Source organism: Polyodon spathula, chromosome 13, assembly GCF_017654505.1.
Source record: "Polyodon spathula isolate WHYD16114869_AA chromosome 13, ASM1765450v1, whole genome shotgun sequence".
NCBI lineage: Eukaryota > Metazoa > Chordata > Actinopteri > Acipenseriformes > Polyodontidae > Polyodon > Polyodon spathula.
Window position 1 is genome coordinate 42,154,440 of NC_054546.1, and position 20,485 is coordinate 42,174,924.

General features: G+C 42.8%; 2 protein-coding genes across 7 annotated transcripts in view; one reads left to right on the forward strand and one right to left on the reverse strand.

Moving 5' to 3' along the window:
- Positions 1-10,048, forward strand: part of LOC121325447 (copine-2-like) — a 29,279-nt gene extending 19,231 nt beyond the window's left edge. The window contains exons 13-16 of the mRNA XM_041267923.1: positions 1,034-1,085; positions 1,539-1,672; positions 8,816-9,052; positions 9,509-10,048. Coding sequence (XP_041123857.1) covers positions 1,034-1,085; positions 1,539-1,672; positions 8,816-9,052; positions 9,509-9,616 — 531 coding nt within the window. The 3' untranslated portion in view covers positions 9,617-10,048. The remainder of the gene's footprint in view (positions 1-1,033; positions 1,086-1,538; positions 1,673-8,815; positions 9,053-9,508) is intronic.
- The window catches only part of LOC121325448 (PSME3-interacting protein-like), a 34,720-nt gene that overhangs the window by 1,654 nt on the left and 12,581 nt on the right, over positions 1-20,485 (reverse strand). Inside the window, exons 4-9 of one of the 6 annotated variants that reach the window (XM_041267925.1) lie at positions 19,071-19,169; positions 18,259-18,380; positions 16,514-16,647; positions 15,888-15,952; positions 13,989-14,191; positions 13,582-13,883 (exon numbers count right to left, since the gene is read on the reverse strand). In XM_041267925.1, the coding sequence (XP_041123859.1) occupies positions 13,998-14,191; positions 15,888-15,952; positions 16,514-16,647; positions 18,259-18,380; positions 19,071-19,169 (614 nt within the window). In that variant the 3' untranslated portion in view covers positions 13,582-13,883; positions 13,989-13,997. Of the gene's footprint in view, positions 1-8,872; positions 8,960-13,581; positions 14,192-14,713; positions 14,911-15,887; positions 15,953-16,513; positions 16,648-18,258; positions 18,381-19,070; positions 19,170-20,485 lie in introns of those variants that run through there. The other 5 variants (XM_041267927.1, XM_041267928.1, XM_041267924.1 and 2 more) reach the window with 5 other exon arrangements.

The window sequence follows — 20,485 nt, forward strand, 5'->3', positions numbered from 1 at the left end:
GGCAGGAGTGTGTGTACCATCAGTGTGTGCTTGAGAAAAGTGTGTCAGTCCGTGCTTGTGTGTGTGTGTCAGTGTGTGCGTGCGTGCGAGTGTGTGTGCGTGCGTGCGAGTATGTGTGTGTGCATGCAAGTGTGTGTGTCTCTGTGTGTCAGTGTGTGTGCGTGCGTGCAAGTATGTGTGTGTCTCTGTGTGGGTGTCTGTGTGCGTGCGTGCGTGCAAGTGTGTGTGTCTCGGTGTGTCGGTGTGTGTGTGTGTGTGCGTGCATGCGTGCGAGTATGTGTGTGTCTCTGTGTGGGTGTGTATCAGTGTGTGTGTGTGTGTCTCTGTGAGTGTATGTGTGTGTGATGGGGAGTGTGCCAGGAAAGCAAACAAGGTTGGATTATGAAGCGCAACAAAGAAAACCTTGTTTTGCTCAACCCAGATCTACAAAAGCAGCTCCCAGTGGAACGTTTGTTTACAGCTGCAGACAGATTATTGGGCACAGCTGTTTTAAAAACAGGAGCTCGGAAGTGGGAAGTGGAAGTTGCGCTTTAACCTAAAGAGCAGAGTGAATCTAAGACTGTCAGTAGAAGCATTTCAAAGGAGCATGCTCCCTTACCATTGAAAAGTGACAGATTTGAGAAGGCTTGGAGTCAAAAGCCAATGCTGAAAATATTATCTCTGTAGCAGCTGCCTTGCAAAATGTAAAGTTAGATCTCCCTTTGTCCTGTGCGTCCATGTATTGTTTTGGTTCGTGGAGCTGAAATAGAGTGTAGTTATTGGGTAATGCTCCAGTAAAATCCAGCTGCAGCTTACCAGGCTGTGGTATAGCCAGATCAAATACCTAAGCAACTTGTTCTCCCAAACTGTTTTTACTGCTTTTATATTTACAATAAATAACTACATGGAGGAATACAAAACCACCAGCTCTTGTCAATCCACAAGATCCTTTTGTGTTTGAGTGTTCATATTCTAACCCGTCCAGAACAGCATGCACAACTTTTAATATGTTCTGTAAGCAGGGGCTTCTAAAAGGGGTTTTCTGTTTCCGTAGGTATCGCATGAATTTGCCATTAACTTCGATCCCACAAACCCCTTTTGCTCAGGTGCGTATTCCCCAGTCCCATCCTTTTTTAAATCGAATTTGAGTTACCCTTTTGTTTTTTTTTTGACGTTCCGTTATTTCTTGATTTCGTCAGAACAGAATTCAATCCGCCGTGGGTTGCAATTCCCCAGTCCATCTGCGCTACCTGCACGAACCTTAGAGAGGCCAACAGCTAATTAAAATGAATTGGAACACTATTGGAATATCGCTGCCATCCACACTCATTTTGTTACAAAGCAGAATCACGTGGGTTTTGTAAAACCAACACTTCATTGAGGAAGCAATACATTGAAATGATCCAATTTACTCTAAAAGTTTAATGGTATAAATAATAGAATATGATTTTATAGTTATTTCTTTAACTTGCTTTGCATTAGCATTCTAAGAGGGATGTTATTTTGATACATTTTGTGTGAAGCTACTAATTAATTTTAAATTGATTTCCTCTCTGCAGGTGTGGAAGGGATAGTCCAGGCGTACTCGGCATGTCTACCTCATGTACGGTTTTATGGACCGACAAACTTCTCTCCGATAATCAACCACGTCGCCCGCTTTGCATCTCAGGCAGTGCAACAGGAAGTAGCCGCAGTAAGTATAAAAAGAATAGTATCTGTACAGGTGCCCTTTGTAACTTTTGCATGGCATTGGTGTATCCGAGTTGAAATGAAGAACACAGTCACATGGGTGGGATATCCTGCCATCATTTTAAACCCTGTTTAATTTAGAATCTGATGTCAGTACTGTTCAAGCTGTAACTTGTTTTTTTTTCTACAATGTGAAACAGTGATCCCCTTTATTTCAGAGGTCTGATTGATTTCGTGATCTAAGCGTGGGTGCAATGGAAAGGCTTTGTAATTGCACAGTTAAATGACAGCGGTGCTTCGTAGTAATTGAGGTTTTAAAAGCAACAATGTTTAAAGTTCTGTTAGTTAACACTGTGAGGAACCCTTCCATTGAAACAGGCCTCAGCACTGTTTTGGTGTGCATTTCCCAAGCACCCTTCGTTCTTGGGAAAGTAATGTGTATCATTATGCTAGTAACAGGCCCCAGTGGGACCAGGAGGGAGTGCCAGGATATAAATAACCTTCTTGCTTCTTTGCAGAGTATCTTGTGACTGAAGGGAGGTAATGACCGCCAGTTAAACACAGTTAAACACGCTGGGGAGGCTCTGGGAATGACTTGTTATATTTTATTAATGCACTGTTGGTCGCCTATATTATTTTCTATCAGCCATTATGAAAAGTCAAATAGTTACATACAGGTCTGTCAAATAACGCAGATGTATTTTAAATCAGAAATGTTTGTTGTTTTTTTAATACTGTTAAGTTTCTGATCTATGCGATGCCACTCTTCACATAGTTTCATTCATTCTGAATACCAAAGAGCACTGCATTCAATTCCTTAGTGGTTGATTTCAAGTAGGCAAGCTTTATAAACGGTGCAGATGACACTTTGGTGTTACTGGTTTTGAGAATTCCCCACTTTATTTACCAGGTCTGTAGAAAAGGCCACGGTGTGCAGTTTTTCATTGTCTTTAATCAATGTAACAGAGCAGTCTGGGCGCAAACTGGTGACCCCGCGCACCGCAAGTGAGCGTCCTAACCACTGTGCGGAAGAACCGGGCTCGTCTGCATCCGTGGTTATAGAGCATTTAACCTCACCTCATCTCACTGGCAGTGGACAGAATCTGTAACAGCAGTGCACCACATAACACTGCCCGTTCTGCGGCAGCTGACTGCAGTGAATTCTGTTTTATCACCCGTGAGGAGACACTATTGCAATGCCATTAAATTTAAAGTTATTTTTAGAATGGATTTGTATGAAACTTGTAGTTTCTAGAGGCACTGAAGCAAGGAAAACAATCTCTCTTGACCATGCATTGGCGACTCTGTCTTTGTTTTATAATGGAGCGGTTTATTACACCTTGTTTGGTGTAGGCTGGCGATCGTTATCTGAGCCATAGTGTCCTGCTGTTAGCTGGATGATCGTTTGACTTGGTTGTTTGTTCCTTAGTTAAGCGATGCTGCCCTGGAGTTTCTATACCATTGTTTTAATAATATTTATTTGAAGATTATCATGCTGGGTCGATCCACTGAGAGGAAGCATCTTGTTTGCAACGATGTCCTGAGCTGTTACTATTTCCCACGACCGGGTAACCGGGTGCTTGATAGCTGAGCTACAGTTTTATTGACCTGCATTGTGATTGAACCTGGACAACCAGCATCAAGGGAATTCTTTAGTCTGAACCAGGGTTCAGTCTGAACTGGCTTGGGGACACTGGCGTTCCAGAGGAAGTGTTGCAACTTGTCTGTGATTCTGTGTAGCGCGCCACTGCTGTCACACTGGTGAGACTCGTCACAATCATGCCTCTGAATACATTTATGCTCATCTGTACTGCGTCTGTTTCAAACTGGTTGGAGATCACTATAGCAACATATTATCTCTGTAGGCATTGTTTCTGGGATTGCTCAATTCTCTATTGGTGATTGTTGAGGACAGCAAGGATTATCAGAACATTTATAATACAATCGTGTTTGATTTGCCAATTTATTTCAGTTCTCTGAAACTGCTTGTGTTGGGCGATTTGTGTTAATGGTAAGAGTTTTACATTATATATATATATATATATATATATATATATATAGATAGACTCAGATACGTGAAACCCTGCTGTAAAAGTACCTAAAGCACACAAACCCTGATCTTGTGTAATAAAGCTTAGTGAAAGCATAGGAAAAGCATGGGGCAAAACTGCACAGTTACAATGCAAATTCACCATGGTGATCTTTTGTAAGGGTTTGGCTATATATCATATGCCTGAGATGAATTCAGCATTTTTAAAAAAGCAGTCATAGTAAATGTTAAAGTCATTCTATGTAGTAACTGTAAGAATGATATTCACAGCAAATACATACACTAGAAATGCATAACTAACAACATTTTAAATATGAGGGAGGGGGGTGGGGGGGTTGTCCAAACCATAAACCAGTTCAAATAAAGACGTCTCTAAATGGGCACCATGTACAGTATATATGACTGCATCGTACAAATGTGTTTACTGAAGAGTTCAGAAACAATATGTAAACGCTGTTCTGTGCTAGAAAATGTGACTTTTGACAATCTTTCCATGTAGGAACAGTGCGTGCTTTAGTGAGAAATCCAGACAGCTGAACAGTGTAAGACTGGTTAGAGGGGATAATAAGCAGTCATTACTGTGTTTCTGCTGGAAGGCTGTGAATGCAGAATGCACTTACGTGTAATTGCATACTGTCATTGCACATGCTGCAACATGCTCCTTTAATCTACTCTAGAGTTATTATTGTTTCTTTCCATTGATAGAGACATAATAATACAATAATTCACACAGTGTGGTTTCACAGTCCAGGGTAGAAATATATCCGCTTTTTCAATGGATCACTTCAGAGGCACCGCACCCTTTTTGGATGCCCAGTAGTCTGGGAAAGGGATAGCAGGTGTTATTAATATTATTCGTGTTTTATTTCCAGTAGCTACATGTGTTGTACTGTGTGTTTCCAGTGCTGCTTGGTGCTGTTCTTTTTAAGCACACTGTACCTGTTGCAAAGCACACCTGTCCACCTTTGTAAGAGGTGCAGAGGGATGTTTTTTCTTCTTTTTTTTACTGCTTCGTTCGGGACAGAGCGCTTTCTCTTGCTGCCGTGTCAGGTCCTCCTTGCTACTCGTGAAGCAGAGACTTGAGGCTGTGTGAGATGATGTATTTTAAATTGGCTAATAAACCACTCAAGTGTCTCTCAGAAAGCATGAGGCATGTGAAACCAATTCAAACTCCCAAATGAGGGGGCTCCTGAATGGCGCATCTGGTAAAGGCACTCCTCGTAGGGTGCAGGATGCGCCCTATAGCCTGGACGTCGCCGGTTTGAGTCCAGACTATTCCACTGCTGACCGTGGATGGGAGCTCCCAGGGGGCAGCGCATGATTGGCAGAGTGCCGCCCGGGGTGGGAGGGCTTAGGTTGGCCAGGGTGTCCTCAGCGCACCAGCGACCCCTGTAGTCTGGCTAGGCACCTGCGGGCTTGCCTGTAAGCTGCCCAGATCTGAGTTGTCCTCCAACGCCGTAGCTCTGAGGCGGCTGCACGGTGAGTTTCCAGTTTGAAAAGAAGCGTTCGGCTGATGGCACATGCTTCGGAGGACAGCGTGTGTTCATCTTCGCCGCTCCCGAGTCAGCGCGGGGGTAGTAGTGGTGAGTTGAGGCTATAGATAATTGGATATGCCAAATTGGAAGAAAATAATAAGATAATTGGCGACTACTACATTTATATATATATTTAAAAAAAAAAAAAAACTCCCAAAGGAAATTCTGTCCCTGCGCTGTTCCATTTTAAATAACCTTTTTGTCACTTTTCAACCACAGCAATGACAATTCTGACAACCAGCGAACACACCCCCACCCGTCATGACATCTAATAACTGGGCTCAGCAGCAGGAACATGGTTATCCATTGAAACTGTATTGCATTTGTCATAACTGGGAAATGATCAGTGTAAAACAGCTGTGTGTTCAATAACCCGTGGGTTATTCATATTGTCAAAGATTTGGGACTCATTATGGTTGTGAAGTAAACATTTAAAAATGTACCGATAACTGGTAATAATAAATCAGAATTGTGTCACGGACTTGCAGTATATATATATATACACACACTGAATGAGCAGCAAAGCAGAGCTGCAAAGACGGTCCCCAGTTGATGCAGCTAATGAGAGAATGAGAACCTGAGAAGCTAATGAGATCCTGATGATTAGGTCTGTTAGTGCATTAAAGACCCTGGCTTCTGAATGAGAACAGCAGGGGAACTGGACGCTATCAAAAGGGGGCTGTCCTTATCAGTTGCAGCTGCCAGCATAACTAGTGGTCGGCTTTGATAATCTGCGCAGCGGGCGAGATCTGAGAAAAACACCCGCTTTAGTCTTTTATAACCACGCAAGAAAAACAAATTACCAGTGGCTCCAGGGTGCCCACGCTTGTTATCTGCTGCAGGAGGTCAAATAAACCCAACAGAACAGGGCTGGCTTTTCATTAGCGTGGACAACAGGGGGGAAAAAAAAAAAAACCCTAGTGTTTGCTAAACAAGTCTCCTGTTTTAAATTTAATAAGGTGATTGTAACTCAGGAATCTGCACAAGTTTTCAGCAGGCCAGAGCTGAAGTTTTTGCAGGTTATTAAAATGGTTTTGCTGGTTCGAGCAAAATTCCTTTCATTGTAGACTTTGACCATCAGCTGACATGGCAGGAGTGCAGTAAAGTGTTAAATCAGAAGAGTACAGTAGCTGTAAACGTGGGCTGAGGAACAAAAACTCCCTTTAATGAGGGCCAGACTAGTTCTCACGAACGCACAACAGTCGTGTCACTGAAGAGCAGACATTCAAAGGCAGCTAAATGTCAAGTCAGCACGCAAACAAACAGAGACACTTGTGTGCAAAAAAAAAAATCCCCTTTCTTGCTGAAGAGCAACATGCCGGACCAGATAGATACCTTCAAAATGAAATCCGAAGGTTTCAGAAGGGGGGAGTCACGATGGAAATCAGCAAGCTTGGAGAATTAGAATCTGAGCACAAAGAGCGTTTTATAGAAAGAAAGAAAAAAGCTTGATTAAATCTCTGTTTCTATTTAAAGGAGTTCCTGCACTTGAAAGACAGCTGTACTGGATAGTTATTCAGACACAATGTACCTTTTATGTCATTCAATAAACTTTGTCACTGAACAGTCTCCTGTGCTAACTGGCATTTTTATTACCTTTATTACATTCCGAGCAGACATCAGCAGCCAACTGCCTTATGAACTGCAGCTAGTCCAGTATCACCAATGTTTCTTGCACAAGAGCCTGGGAAGCATTAAGCTGCTATAGATCCAGTTCATTGGAGGATACTGGCACGTTAACATATAATGAGGGCCAGTTCTCTTGTGTTTAACACGTTTTATTGTGATTTCTAGCTGTGTGTTAAAAACCGTGATGCACAAGACATCAGCTGCCTGAATAGTAACGATAAGAGCTACTGCATGTGAGAGAAAATAATTCATCACGTCTGTAACGCTGTGGCTCTGCATTCAGTCATGGGATACAAAAAGGACAAGAGGCTCTATGGAAAAGAGATTGGTCGCAAAAGGAAAGTGGGAATCTTCTCAGCTGAATTCTCCCCACGTTATTCAACAGGAATAGTTGTTTTCGAGAAGGTTAACCATGCAAGTCCTGTTCTGTTTTCCATCATGAAATGACTTGATGCTTTCCTGCTTCTCCTGCTTCATGGTGTTTTTTCCTGTTGGTGTCTCTGTAGGATCGGTGTAGTAAAGTCTGCTCCCTCAAGTCTTACTGGCCCTGTGTTTAGACAGTGGTATATGAAAACACATCTTGACAATGATCCATTCTGGCAGGCTGGGACCACCATTGTGCCAGAACAGTGAATCATCAGAATGAAATAAATTTTGGATTGCGGCTCTCCAGGACCAGGGTTGGCAATGTTCTATGCAATCTCTAGTACTGTCTTCTCCAGATTTGTGTAAAGCTATAACAAGTACAGTACTCTGCTACAAACAATTAAGCACTCGTCAACACACTCATTTATAGCACATAATCGATGCCAGGTCTGCATCAGTGCCTGAGGAGCTCATACCCTATACTGACACTATGGAGGGAGGTGGACAATTCACAGCACAGACCGTACCGTTGGATATTTGTATCACCTCACACCTCGCCCAATACCTGTTTTACAGTAAGCAACTCTGGTAGGGGCATTCAATACTGTTTCAATATAGGATTAAACAGGTTTCTAATGTGTAACATGCCTGTCTCTGAGTAGCCCTTCTTTGTTTGAAGCAGTGTAGTAGAGTAGTCCCTATGTACTGTACAGTTCTGAAGGTTGAAATTATCTGAAGTAAGCTTTATAACTACTCCATAAATGCCAAGGTCGGGAGGCAGAATCTCTGGATAAAAAAAAAAAAACAACCTCAAATGACTCTTTTATGTGTAGCAGACAGTAGAAGACTTGATAAGTGACTTTTTAAAAGTGTATTTGCGCAGTAAATTGAGAACGCCTCTGCACATAAGTCCCAGCTTGCTGTCTGTCATATTCATGTTGAGTTATGATATGCATGGAGTGTTTATCTGTTTGTCATTGTCCGTGTTGCTTTAGATTTGCTGAAACAAGATGTTTCAAGAAGGGACACTTCAGTAATGTATATATATATATATATATATACTATATATACTTAAATTATATTATATATATTATATACATATATATATATATATATATATATATATGACTGTTTGGTTTTTTTGTTGTTGTAATCAAAACTTACGACATCTTTCTACGTATGTTTGTACTTACGTTTGAACTTTTGACGAAGAAGGACTGCTTGACCCCAATTTTACATCCAATGTAGGGTATGGCTTTTATTAACCCCCCCCCAGTGTACACAGTGCAACTTAGTGGTTGAATGTTGTAATTGCAATAGCAATTTAAAAGGAAACATAAAGTCTAAATATTCACCTCAAGTTATTCCAGCCCAGGTCTTTGTTCCGACCATGTTCAGTAAACCACTGACCAGGGCTTAAAGTCAGTGAACTGTACCAATAAAAAAAGGACTGGACTGCCCATCCAGGACTGGAGTTGCCTACCCCTTCCATTACCCTGTGGGTTCTGTGATCTTCTGATGCTGATAGAATCCATGTGATGACGTGCTGGTCTGCTTCATTTTGCAGCAATATTTCATCCTGCTGATCATCACGGACGGCGTGATCAGCGATATGGACGAGACACGCCACGCCATCGTGCAGGCCTCCAAGCTGCCCATGTCTGTCATCATTGTTGGCGTGGGGAACGCAGACTTCGCCGCCATGGAGTTCCTGGACGGAGACAATCAGATCTTGAGGTCGTATACCGGCGAGGAGGCAGCGCGGGACATCGTGCAGTTTGTACCTTTCAGAGAGTTCAGAAACGTGAGTGCCCAATGCTCTTTCTTTCTGGGCAGCACCTTATGCGAGGGAGTTTCAAAAATGCTTCTCTAGTGATGACTGTTTTGTTGTGAAAGAGAAGACTTTGTTTTTTTTACATTTTTGTGTGCCAACTATCCCTGTGTATCTGTTTAAAGGCAGGGGTTGTTTTTTATGTTTTTTTTGTTTTTGTGATATTGACAGAGTCAAGAATGTCAGAGTAAAACAAAGCTGAGATGTTTGAGATAGGGTTGGGGTCTATTTTTCAATTCCATTCTCTTTTTTAAAATCAATTCCCAGTTCTTTATCAATTACTGAAGTAAAGCTTTGAAAATATACCCCAACATACTCAAACTACACCTTAATAAAATCAGTGAGAGCTTTGTGAATACTGCCCATATCCCATATCATCGCTGTGGCTATAATAATTGTGCTTTTTTCTGCTTGTTTGCTTTATCTCAGGCACCAAAAGAAACGTTGGCCAAATCCGTTCTGGCAGAGTTACCCCAGCAGGTCTCACAGTACTTCAAGCAGAAAAACCTGACGCCATGCAGCTCCGACCCTGAATAGACACACGCCAATCAATTCATCTTGCATGTTGCCAAAACCTCTAGCACTATTTTACAAAAAAGAAACTGCATGAAAGAGTTTTTATTCGCTCTGCCTGATTTTTAAACTACCGTCTTAATCAGCATCCAAGTCTTTTAAGAAGAACTCCCCCGTTCTTTCGGAAGAAACTGCAGAACACTAACTGGGATCGGCAGGAGGGAGCAGTCGCTGTCATCTAGTCTATGGTCTAACAGTCTGTAATATTTTTTAAATATTTTAATGTCAATATCTTAGAGTTATATACATATGAGCCTGTCTTGGTTAGTGACTTGTTAACTGTGATATAAAAAAGCAGTACTTTTGTCAAGTTCTACATGTTGACTATTTTATACTGTTTACTTATTGTTATCTTTGTTATACTCAGGTTTCAAACCAGTCAATAAATATACTTTTAACATGACACATTTTAGTTTTTGGAGTCCTCCCTTTTACATATTCCTTTTTTCTTTAGCTAATCCATATCATGGGAGAAATGTACAACATCAACAATGACTGAAGATGAATTGAATTAGGAGTTGAAAGGATGCAAATCTGCTCCCAAAATAGAGACATGTTTTATTAAAGCAAGTTTTTTTTAATAGGTGCCTACACTTAGCTGAGTGGATGTTAACAAAGTATTTCTACCTTTAGCTGCCCAGCAATCTTTTGTTTTCCTGAGTGTAACCCTCAGGTGTTCCTTTTTAGTTTTTTGGCCTGTGTTTGGAGTGGGGGCCTGGCTGAAGCTATGTGGGGCAGGGCGGGACAGGACAGTATATAAGGAGGAGCTTTTGTTAATGCAGTTAGTTCTGTGCTGGACTCTGTAGTGAAGGGTATTTTCTCTTGTCTAATTCACAGTTTAAATTTCAATGCTGGTTGACCAGATAACCTTTTACAATCACCTTTTACAATCATTCTGAGAAAGTAATGGTAGAGTTCCAGTACTGATGCATGTCATTTTATTTTATTATTTTTCCCTCTGATACAGCAGTTATTTTTGGGGGTTTTTTTTGCCACTCCGTGTCAATGGTCACTGAATGCCTATTTCCACAGACATTCTGTTAAAGATGGATGATACAGTACCAGTACTAAGGAATGTGCTTTGCTAGTGGAGAGCTTATCCAGACAGCCCGGACGAGGATTGGACCACGGGATCCCGTGCAATTCCTGCCAAGTAGAGAAGTCCCCTTCCCCATTGCAAGGGTGACAGCTACCAAGTAAGTGTTTAATTAGCACAACGCTGTCTGGCAGATATGCCATGGTTAAATGAGAGTGTTTTGCAGCACAATAGCCCTGGTAGTAACTCATGTATCCCCGAAGTCATGACTACAGCAATATCCACTCACAGTATATTCCAAAAAACACAGGACATGTTGGCGGGAGAGAAAGTGCTAAACAATATGGTGTAATTCCAATGATCATACTTGCTGAAATCCTTGCCACAGAATAACCGAGACACAGTATACCTGCTTATAGTGATCGCCCTGTTTTTAAAGAGTTTCCCCAATCCTTACCTGATTTCCAGCTATTCTGAATTTAACACTTTTTAGAAGAGGAAGATGCAGGTTTCCTTACAGCTAAAGCGATCTTTAGGCGACTAAACAAACTACTGTCTGCTTTCTGATAAACCAGCGTGCTGCACAGAAGGCTTCTATGGAAGACTGAACACCACTGAGGTGGGGCACTGCAGCTTTAAAACTGTGCAATGGAACGACAGATCATCCTCGGGCTAATTTAACGTGGGCTGCACAAGAAGGGGAAATCAGATGCTTCTTTTGACAGGGACTGCAGGATATGAACATGGAGATTAGAAAATAAAATTAAAGTAATATATAGACCATTGCTTAATTGCAGGCTACAAAACAGAGAAGGCATATATAAACATAAACAATGAATATATATACATATAACAGGTGGAGCCCAGCTACACACTGCTGGCACCAGGAAAGCCACCCCTAACAGCTCTGCATGCATAAGAACCCTTAATCCTTAACACCCTCTACCTGCCATGAGCCCTGGGTCTCTTTCAAACAGACTGAATCATATGGTGTTGCAAACTCTCTTCGCTCGCTACTCAGGAAGTCAGCTATAAACCCAGACCTCCTGAGGTGAAAGGTATGAAAGGATGTGAGCCTCGTGTGGGACATTTCAATAGACAGTAATGGAAAGAACAACAAGTGCATAATAAAGCGTAAGTGTTAGTGTATTAAGGATGCATTCAGGACACTGCACACTGAGCGCTTTCATTAAAACGTGAAGATACCACTAATGAGCGAGCGTTACTGTTCTTGAACAAGTGTCTTAATATTTTCATGAAATAACTTTGAAAAGCATAACTTCTGATTAGACATGCAAGAACAAACATGGTAAAGAATGTAATTAATGAAGTTGCCTTGTAAAGACGTCTTTTTAATTTGTTGGCATTAAAGTGCCTAAAGCCGGTTGGCATAGCTAATGGTATATCCATTCCATAAGGAATTATGAAGCGGGTGGAGGGGGACACACATAATCAAAATGTAAGAGGCATGACAAAATAACATGCTATCTTTCTATTTATTTTTAGTTACCAAGCAGACAGATACTGTACTGGTCAGCTCCAGTAACCTCTTTATTAGTGTGCCAGCGATTTCAGCTGATTTTGCAAAGTCTGTTTAAATTAGTACCGGGACTAACTGTTGGTCTGTACATATAAATACAATCACAGAATAGAAATCTCTCAGGATTAAAATAAACTGGTTATACTTTTAAACAGACTTTCAAATTGAAGGAGAGAAACCTTATTTATACAATGGTTTCCTTCTGGTGGATGCAGTCCTTTTATAGTCTATTGTACAAACGTGTATGAAAAACATACATTTCAAGCAATGCCCTGGCATTAATTTAAACCCTAAGTGAAATGACTGCTAGATCACCTGTTCTTCAGAGCAAAGGAGCTACCTTTCAGACTGGCTGCCAATGGTGGTCCAGCACTCCTAGTGAATGTGTAACCAGTGTCTCTAACGTTTTATACAAACTCACACCTTCTGTATGCACTCAAACTACTGCGTATGCTGGTGTTTGTTAACGAAAACAAGTGGTTGCATGGAGCCAATCTGGTTTTGTCACAGGACATGGCCTTTCCATTTCCTCCTTAAGGTTTGATGCAGAGGTTGCAAATTACTTCTAACATTTATGTATGCTAGAAGAATTGGACAGTAGGCAAAGAGAACAGCATGGATAGCTTTTGCTGGACGCTTCAGTAACACAGCTTTAGTTGCATAAATGTTACAATTTGAAAAGTAATCGTATGTTTTAGCTAAACAAAGCACCAGCAAAGCAATTAGCTATTCCTCATCAAAACCCTTTAACCACTATCAATTACTCGGAACAACCTGCAATGATGGCTCTGCCATTCTGACCTAACTTTGCTGTGTGCGTCTTATGAATCCCTTGTTATGCATTTTTGAAAGGAATATCAAGCACTTTACACAACACATGTACTCCTTTAAGCATCCACAGAATGGGCTATTTTGGTTCTGTGGCTTTGTTTCACAACCCTGCAGCACAGTGTAGATGGCTAGCTGCTACACCCAGAGACTGAGCACCCCTGCATGTGCTCAACTGTCCCCTCAGAGAAGTCACATGATATTTTAGGCTTCAGCAGACACTGCTCTGAGACACCCTGGTTTACATCAAAGTCGGCCCTGACTGATTGTTTATTGCTGTAAAAATAAATCTGCACACTTTCTACAAAGCAAAGCTAGTTTTTACACAAGTTCTAGTGATTCAAATTGTCAGTACTAATTGGTTGACCTCTGGTTGCACAGTAATTGCTGTATGGCCTTGTAACGGAACGGCAAATCAACATTACCTTCAATACAACTTAGGTTCGGATTCAATGAAAAAAAAAAACTTTAGACCCAAATAATCTTGTTTCAACACGACTAAAGTAACCAAAGACAGAAACAAAATAAATCAAAGTATTTATTTTCAGTTTTCAAAATCGCCACGTAACTTACAGCCATAATGTTTACATATTTTTTATATGAAAGAAAAATCTTGCTGTTCACGTTCTCTCTGTGCGCTGTAGAGTTTGAAAAAACCCTCTACCTAAATAAACCTTGACATTTCTGCCAAACATTAAGATGTGACATTTGAGAGCCTGGTATGCCTTCCGCTTGGTTGAATCCACAGTCTACTTAAAGAATCCTTCAGTCACATTCTCGCTCTGCAAAAGCGACATCAAATCTTCCCTTTTCTGCCGTTGGTCAAACTATATGGATGGAACACACAGGTAATTAGAAACACCACTGGAAGCCCAGGACGCTTGCATCAGCATGACTCCGACAGAACACACGCACAGGGTCATTTCGCTTGCCTCTCTGGGTTAATGGTCAGAGTGCAAGACAGAGGAGATGATGCTTCCTGCTGAGATAATGGTACCTTCGCTGTCTGTGCTAGAGTCGGAGTCGCTGCTTCCCGAGTAGGCCCCCAGGCCTGGCAGAATGCCCACACACACCGCCACAGAGGGGTGGTGCACCACAGAGCCAGCACCCGAGAACCTCCCCACCGCCTCGCTCCCTGAGGACAAACACAGCAGCTCATTAAACAGAACCTGGACCAGGCTGCCCACACGGTGCACCACAGAGCCAGCGCCCGAGCCCCCCCCCCGCCTCCTCACTCCCTGAGGACAGACACAGCAGCTCATTAAACAGAACCTGGACCAGGATGCCCACACGGTGCACCACAGAGCCAGCGCCCGAGCCCCTCCCTGCCGCCTCACTCCCTGAGGACAGACACAGCAGCTCATTAAACAGAACCTGGACCAGGCTGCCCACACGGTGCACCACAGAGCCAGCGCCCGAGCCCCCCCCCCGCCTCCTCACTCCCTGAGGACAGACACAGCAGCTCATTAAACAGAACCTGGACCAGGCTGCCCACACGGTGCACCACAGAGCCAGCGCCCGAGCCCCCCCCCCGCCTCCTCACTCCCTGAGGACAGACACAGCAGCTCATTAAACAGAACCTGGACCAGGATGCCCACACGGTGCACCACAGAGCCAGCGCCCGAGCCCCCCCCCCGCCTCCTCACTCCCTGAGGACAGACACAGCAGCTCATTAAACAGAACCTGGACCAGGATGCCCACACGGTGCACCACAGAGCCAGCGCCCGAGCCCCCCCCCCGCCTCCTCACTCCCTGAGGACAGACACAGCAGCTCATTAAACAGAACCTGGACCAGGCTGCCCACACGGTGCACCACAGAGCCAGCGCCCGAGCCCCTCCCTGCCGCCTCACTCCCTGAGGACAGACACAGCAGCTCATTAAACAGAACCTGGACCAGGCTGCCCACACGGTGCACCACAGGGCCAGACATTTTAAAGTGTATTTCAGAACACGAGTCAAGGGATCCTCAGAACTGTGGGCTGGTCCATTCAAGTGCATTAATGTAGGGGAGGCTTGAGCTTGCTCTCTTGTGCTTGTTCTAACCTTTTTATTACGGCATATGAAATTTTAGTTTTTTTAATGACTTTCTGCCCCCTCTGACTCCTATGAAATAGGACACTAGATTCTAAATAAGTCTGTTTTTCTTTTCACTAACTTAGTATTAATTGATGAACGCACCAGCAGTAAGCATGTGAATGCTGCACAGCTCCAGACTCTAATTAGAAGTCGTCTCATCTGAATCTCAGTATACAGTATATATTTTTTATGCTGATTAACCCTGGGGAGAAGAAATAGGGAAAAATGACTACTGCTAGCTAATTCCTCAATTAAGAAAATTGACGAGGCGTTCGGTGCTGTAGGTGGGAGACAGAGGGTTTGGAGAACAAAGAAAATACCGGGGGGAGTTTGCGGGTACTGTTTAGACAGTATTAACTACATAGCCTGAAACGGTTCAGTTAATCTGTTAAGTATACTCTATTGTTTGGACCCTACTTCAACATTAAGAGAATTTTCTATTCAAGTGAAGGAGCTGGATTGCTGTCTTCTTTTACCTTGGTTCGACACCTTCAGTGCTGTACCTGGTAAGAATGTTACTTTTTTCTACAGACAGAGCTGGGCTAACATTGGGATGTGCAGGGCATTATCAGTAGGATGTATAGAGGGAGTTTGGGGCTCTAATACATGGAAATGCATGAACTAAACAAGTTACATTAAATAAATACAGTTTGATGATAAATTAAAGGGGAGGGGGATCTGCTACAATGTACCTTAAAAAAAAAACACACACACACACACAATTTTGATTTGCGAATCTTACTCCGGTACTTTACCTCGATGGCTGCTGTCCTCTTTTATTTCTAACTTCTGTTTCTTCACACTGTCTGATGTGTCTGAACTAAAATAAAAAGGACAGGAAATGTGATTACAAAAAACTTCTAGACCACCAATGCCAATTAGGGCTGTTTGTTTTATTTTCAAATGCAGTGGTTTTGCAGCTTCATTACAAGCCAGCGAGTTGTAGGAGTACAGAACTGGACCTTTAACAGAAAATAAACACAACCCTCTGAACTATTAAAGCATACTCTTTCCAGTTCATCTTTTCCCTTACAGTTAACTGACCCTTAGCAGAGACTGCACCACTGTGAAAACCCGTCAATCTGCAGCTTAAGGCTGAATACCAACCACTGCTTTCCTACCACAAGAAGAAAGGTATGTGTGTCAACTGCTGTAACCCTAAAAATCAAACAATGAAACCACCAAACCAAACTTATCATTCATTGGTATCAGTCACTCGCTCTTCCACCTTCAACTTTTGGTTTGGGTTTAACTCATTGTCAAAGTTTCCCACAAGGGCGCTGAAGAATCATGTCAGTTCTGAAAGCTCCATTCTTCTTTCCAGACCCTCTGTTTCAGAGCCCCAATTTAGGGGCTGCACAGCCTTGTTCACAGAGCTCACCTCCTGCGTTTGACAGCTCCTGCCAGAAGCTTGGCCTGAGAGAATGTGTTCTTGTTCTCCACTGGTTTAATCACTGCTTTCTTCTCTGGTTCTTTCCTGGTCTCGGTGTTTGCTGTCAGTTTTGAGAGAGTGCTGTGAGAGCGGGGGGGGGGGTAGGGGTTAAGGACAACTGTTTTCGCCAAGACATCAAAAGAGATTGGAAAGCTTCTAGATACAAGCAAGTGCTAGATGTTACAGTGCTTATATTAGGATGCTGACTCTTTTTCACGCCCAAACTGCCCCTATTTTGTGCAAAGTATTTTCTTCCTAGTTTTGTACTGTAAGATTTTTTTTTTCCTTTCAGAAAATTTGCTTTTGCACTTAAACTAGGGCCCTACAGATCTGAAGGCTGTTAAGAGATTCTAATATACAAACATAGGTACACCACGAAAAAAATGTTTTACTCAACAAAATCAAAAAGTATTTATTAAACTATTGGAAATGGTAATGATTGATGGATTGCAGGATCGAAATATTAATGCCAGTGCGTTCTCCAATGTACTTATACAATAACTTGGGTTTTTCCATTTTTAGGCGGCACTTTTTTCCACCATGAAACAGAGGCTTAATTATCAGACCACACTTTACTAAGTGATGTGATTCGTTTAGAAAGATTTATGCAGGGATTACTTCTCGTAAGTGGACGAGGAGAATGTAGCGGTTAACTGTTATGAAGAGTTACACACGTGGTGAGTGGAGTCCGTTCTGAAACGAAGACCATAAGGGCAAACGAATTAAATTAATTAAAAAAAGCATGATATTGTCTATAAAGACAGGATATTTTATGGCACCACAGAGCTACTATACAGTCAAACCGGCTTACAGGGAGTGGAATTTAAATGATGACAGGGGGGAAAAAAAACAAACTGCAAATGAGTAAGAATAAAAAGTGTTATGCATTCCACGATGTAGAAGTATTATTTCTGCTGCTAATGTTATCTATTCCATTTTTTCTTATCCTAATAGCAGGATGCTAGCGAGCTTCAAAGCTGTTGAGGAGCATCTGTGAAAACACACAGCTCTCAGAACTGCTACTCATGAAAGCATGCGCCTCTCAAAGGCTGCACCCTGCATTCTACCTCTTCGTTAACAGAGAGAATCGTGCGCTGTTTTGGAAGAGCCTGCCTGTAATTCATTAGTGCTCTGTGCCTTCACTCAATCTAGAGCAGGCAGAGGTGTGCAATGTTTCACTTAGACTTGTCACAACCCCAGCATGTTTATCAAGCTGAAGCCTTAGACTATGTAGCGAACAGCAGCAAGACTGCTAGAAGAAGAGCCGTTCACATACCGTATACTCAGAACAATGAATACTTCACAACCATGGCAAATGAACCCACCGTTGTCCAAACTATCAGGCAGAACACCGCTGAAGACAATGGATCAGCCGGCTCTTTAAAGCTGAAAGCGCTTTACCGTTTGTCGCTTTCCAACCAGCTGATTTCAACAGCACTCCACTCAATCTTTCGTTGACTGCCTTTGGCATCTTTTCAACTAAAGCTCCAGACGTTTTAATAAATCATTCCCATTCCGTTTCATCTTGCATACAGTTGCAATGTCTGCAAAATGAAAGCGTTGTAGAAGAGCATGTGAAAACGTGGGCTGCTCAGGCCCTTGGGGAATGCATCATCAATGTGGAACACCAGCAACAGTGTTGCACTTTATGAGCTGGAGGCATTTGATTTGCTCCTTGGTGTTGGAAAGGATATTCTGTATTCATTCAATTCCTTCAGATCTTCATCTCTCCGCTGCTTCTCTACCAGCATCTGTTGCCTGGAAACCTCATCCAGGAAATTAGTTTCATCCTCGTCCAGACACTTCACCATGTTTTCTGAATGGAGAGATAACATGGTTTCCTTCTGCAATTACTGCACACAAAGGTCACTCTCAAACAATCAACAGGCCATCTCCTAATTGTCAAAACAAATGAACTACAGAAGCCTTTGTGTTACAAGGTCTGTCTTCAGGTTGTCAGTGAACATGTGTTAACATATATATATATATATATATATATATATATATATATATATATATATATATATATATATATAATATAAAAATACCTGCAGCAATCTGACAAAGAACTGCTTTTTTCAGTCAATGCAAGCCATTCACTTAGGGCTGGAAAATGAGTCACACACAGCTTTTGTTGACTCATTGCGGCTAATTACTTTTCACCAATAAACAGAAGGGCTACACACACACACACGATGACCACTCATAGGAACAGTCATAGCTTTATAAAGTAAGGCACACTCACAAACCGACCAGTGGACTCTATGACCAGGTCATGTTTGTAGACCATTTTAAACAAATATAGGAGTTAACCTGTTTATTTAATGCAAAGAAACAATATTATGAACTATACCACTTAGCATCTTTTATGGTTTTAAATAAAATAAAGTTGGCATTACAAGATACGCTCATCTCATTGTGTGGGTTATGATGAGGAGGTCTCCCAGCATGTTCAATAAAAGGAAGCACTCTGGGTTCATTCTGACACTGCTGCTGCAGCTCTTACTGAATTTGAACTGCTCCTCATACTCCTGCTGTTTCTTATCCTTCTGCTCCTGCAGCCGGTCAAACAGAGATCGAGGGTCATACACCTCCTCCGGGCATTCTGAAAGAAACACAGCAAGTTAACAAGCGTGAGCCGCACCTTGCCAGCCTGGGTGCATGACGGCACATTCCTGCACTGCAGCTTTCGATCCGGAGCCTGAATACAGCACATTCCTGCACTGCAGCTTTCGATCCGGAGCCTGAATACAGCACATTCCTGCACTGCAGCTTTCGATCCGGAGCCTGAATACAGCACATTCCTGCACTGCAGCTTTCGATCCGGAGCCTGAATACAGCACATTCCTGCACTGCAGCTTTCGATCCGGAGCCTGAATACAGCACATTCCTGCACTGCAGCTTTCGATCCGGAGCCTGAATACAGCACATTCCTGCACTGCAGCTTTCGATCCAGAGCCTAAATACAGCACATCCCTGCTGTCACTCCAGAGTCTGAATACAACACATCCCTGCTCTCTCACTCCAGTCTGAATACAGCACATCCCTGCTCTCTCAGTCCAGTCTGAATACAGCACATCCCTGCTCTCTCAGTCCAGTCTGAATACAGCACATCCCTGCTCTCTCACTCCAGTCTGAATACAGCACATCCCTGCTCTCTCACTCCAGTCTGAATACAGCACATCCCTGCTCTCTCACTCCAGTCTGAATACAACACATCCCTGCTCTCTCACTCCAGTCTGAATACAGCACATCCCTGCTCTCTGTCCAGTCTGAATACAGCACATCCTGCTCTCTCACTCCAGTCTGAATACAGCACATCCCTGCTCTCTCACTCCAGTCTGAATACAGCACATCCCTGCTCTCTCACTCCAGTCTGAATACAGCACATCCCTGCTCTCTCACTCCAGTCTGAATACAGCACATCCCTGCTCTCTCTTTCTCCAGTCTGAATACAGCACATCCCTGCTCTCTCACTCCAGTCTGAATACAGCACATCCCTGCTCTCTCAGTCCAGTCTGAATACAGCACATCCCTGCTCTCTCACTCCAGTCTGAATACAGCACATCCCTGCTCTCTCAGTCCAGTCTGAATACAGCACATCCCTGCTCTCTCACTCCAGTCTGAATACAGCACATCCCTGCTCTCTCACTCCAGTCTGAATACAACACATCCCTGCTCTCTCACTCCAGTCTGAATACAGCACATCCCTGCTCTCTCAGTCCAGTCTGAATACAGCACATCCCTGCTCTCTCAGTCCAGTCTGAATACAGCACATCCCTGCTCTCTCTGCTCCCGGAGTCTGAATACAGCACATTCCTGCACTGCAGCTTTCGATCCGGAGCCTGAATACAGCACATTCCTGCACTGCAGCTTTCGATCCGGAGTCTGAATACAGCACATTCCTGCACTGCAGCTTTC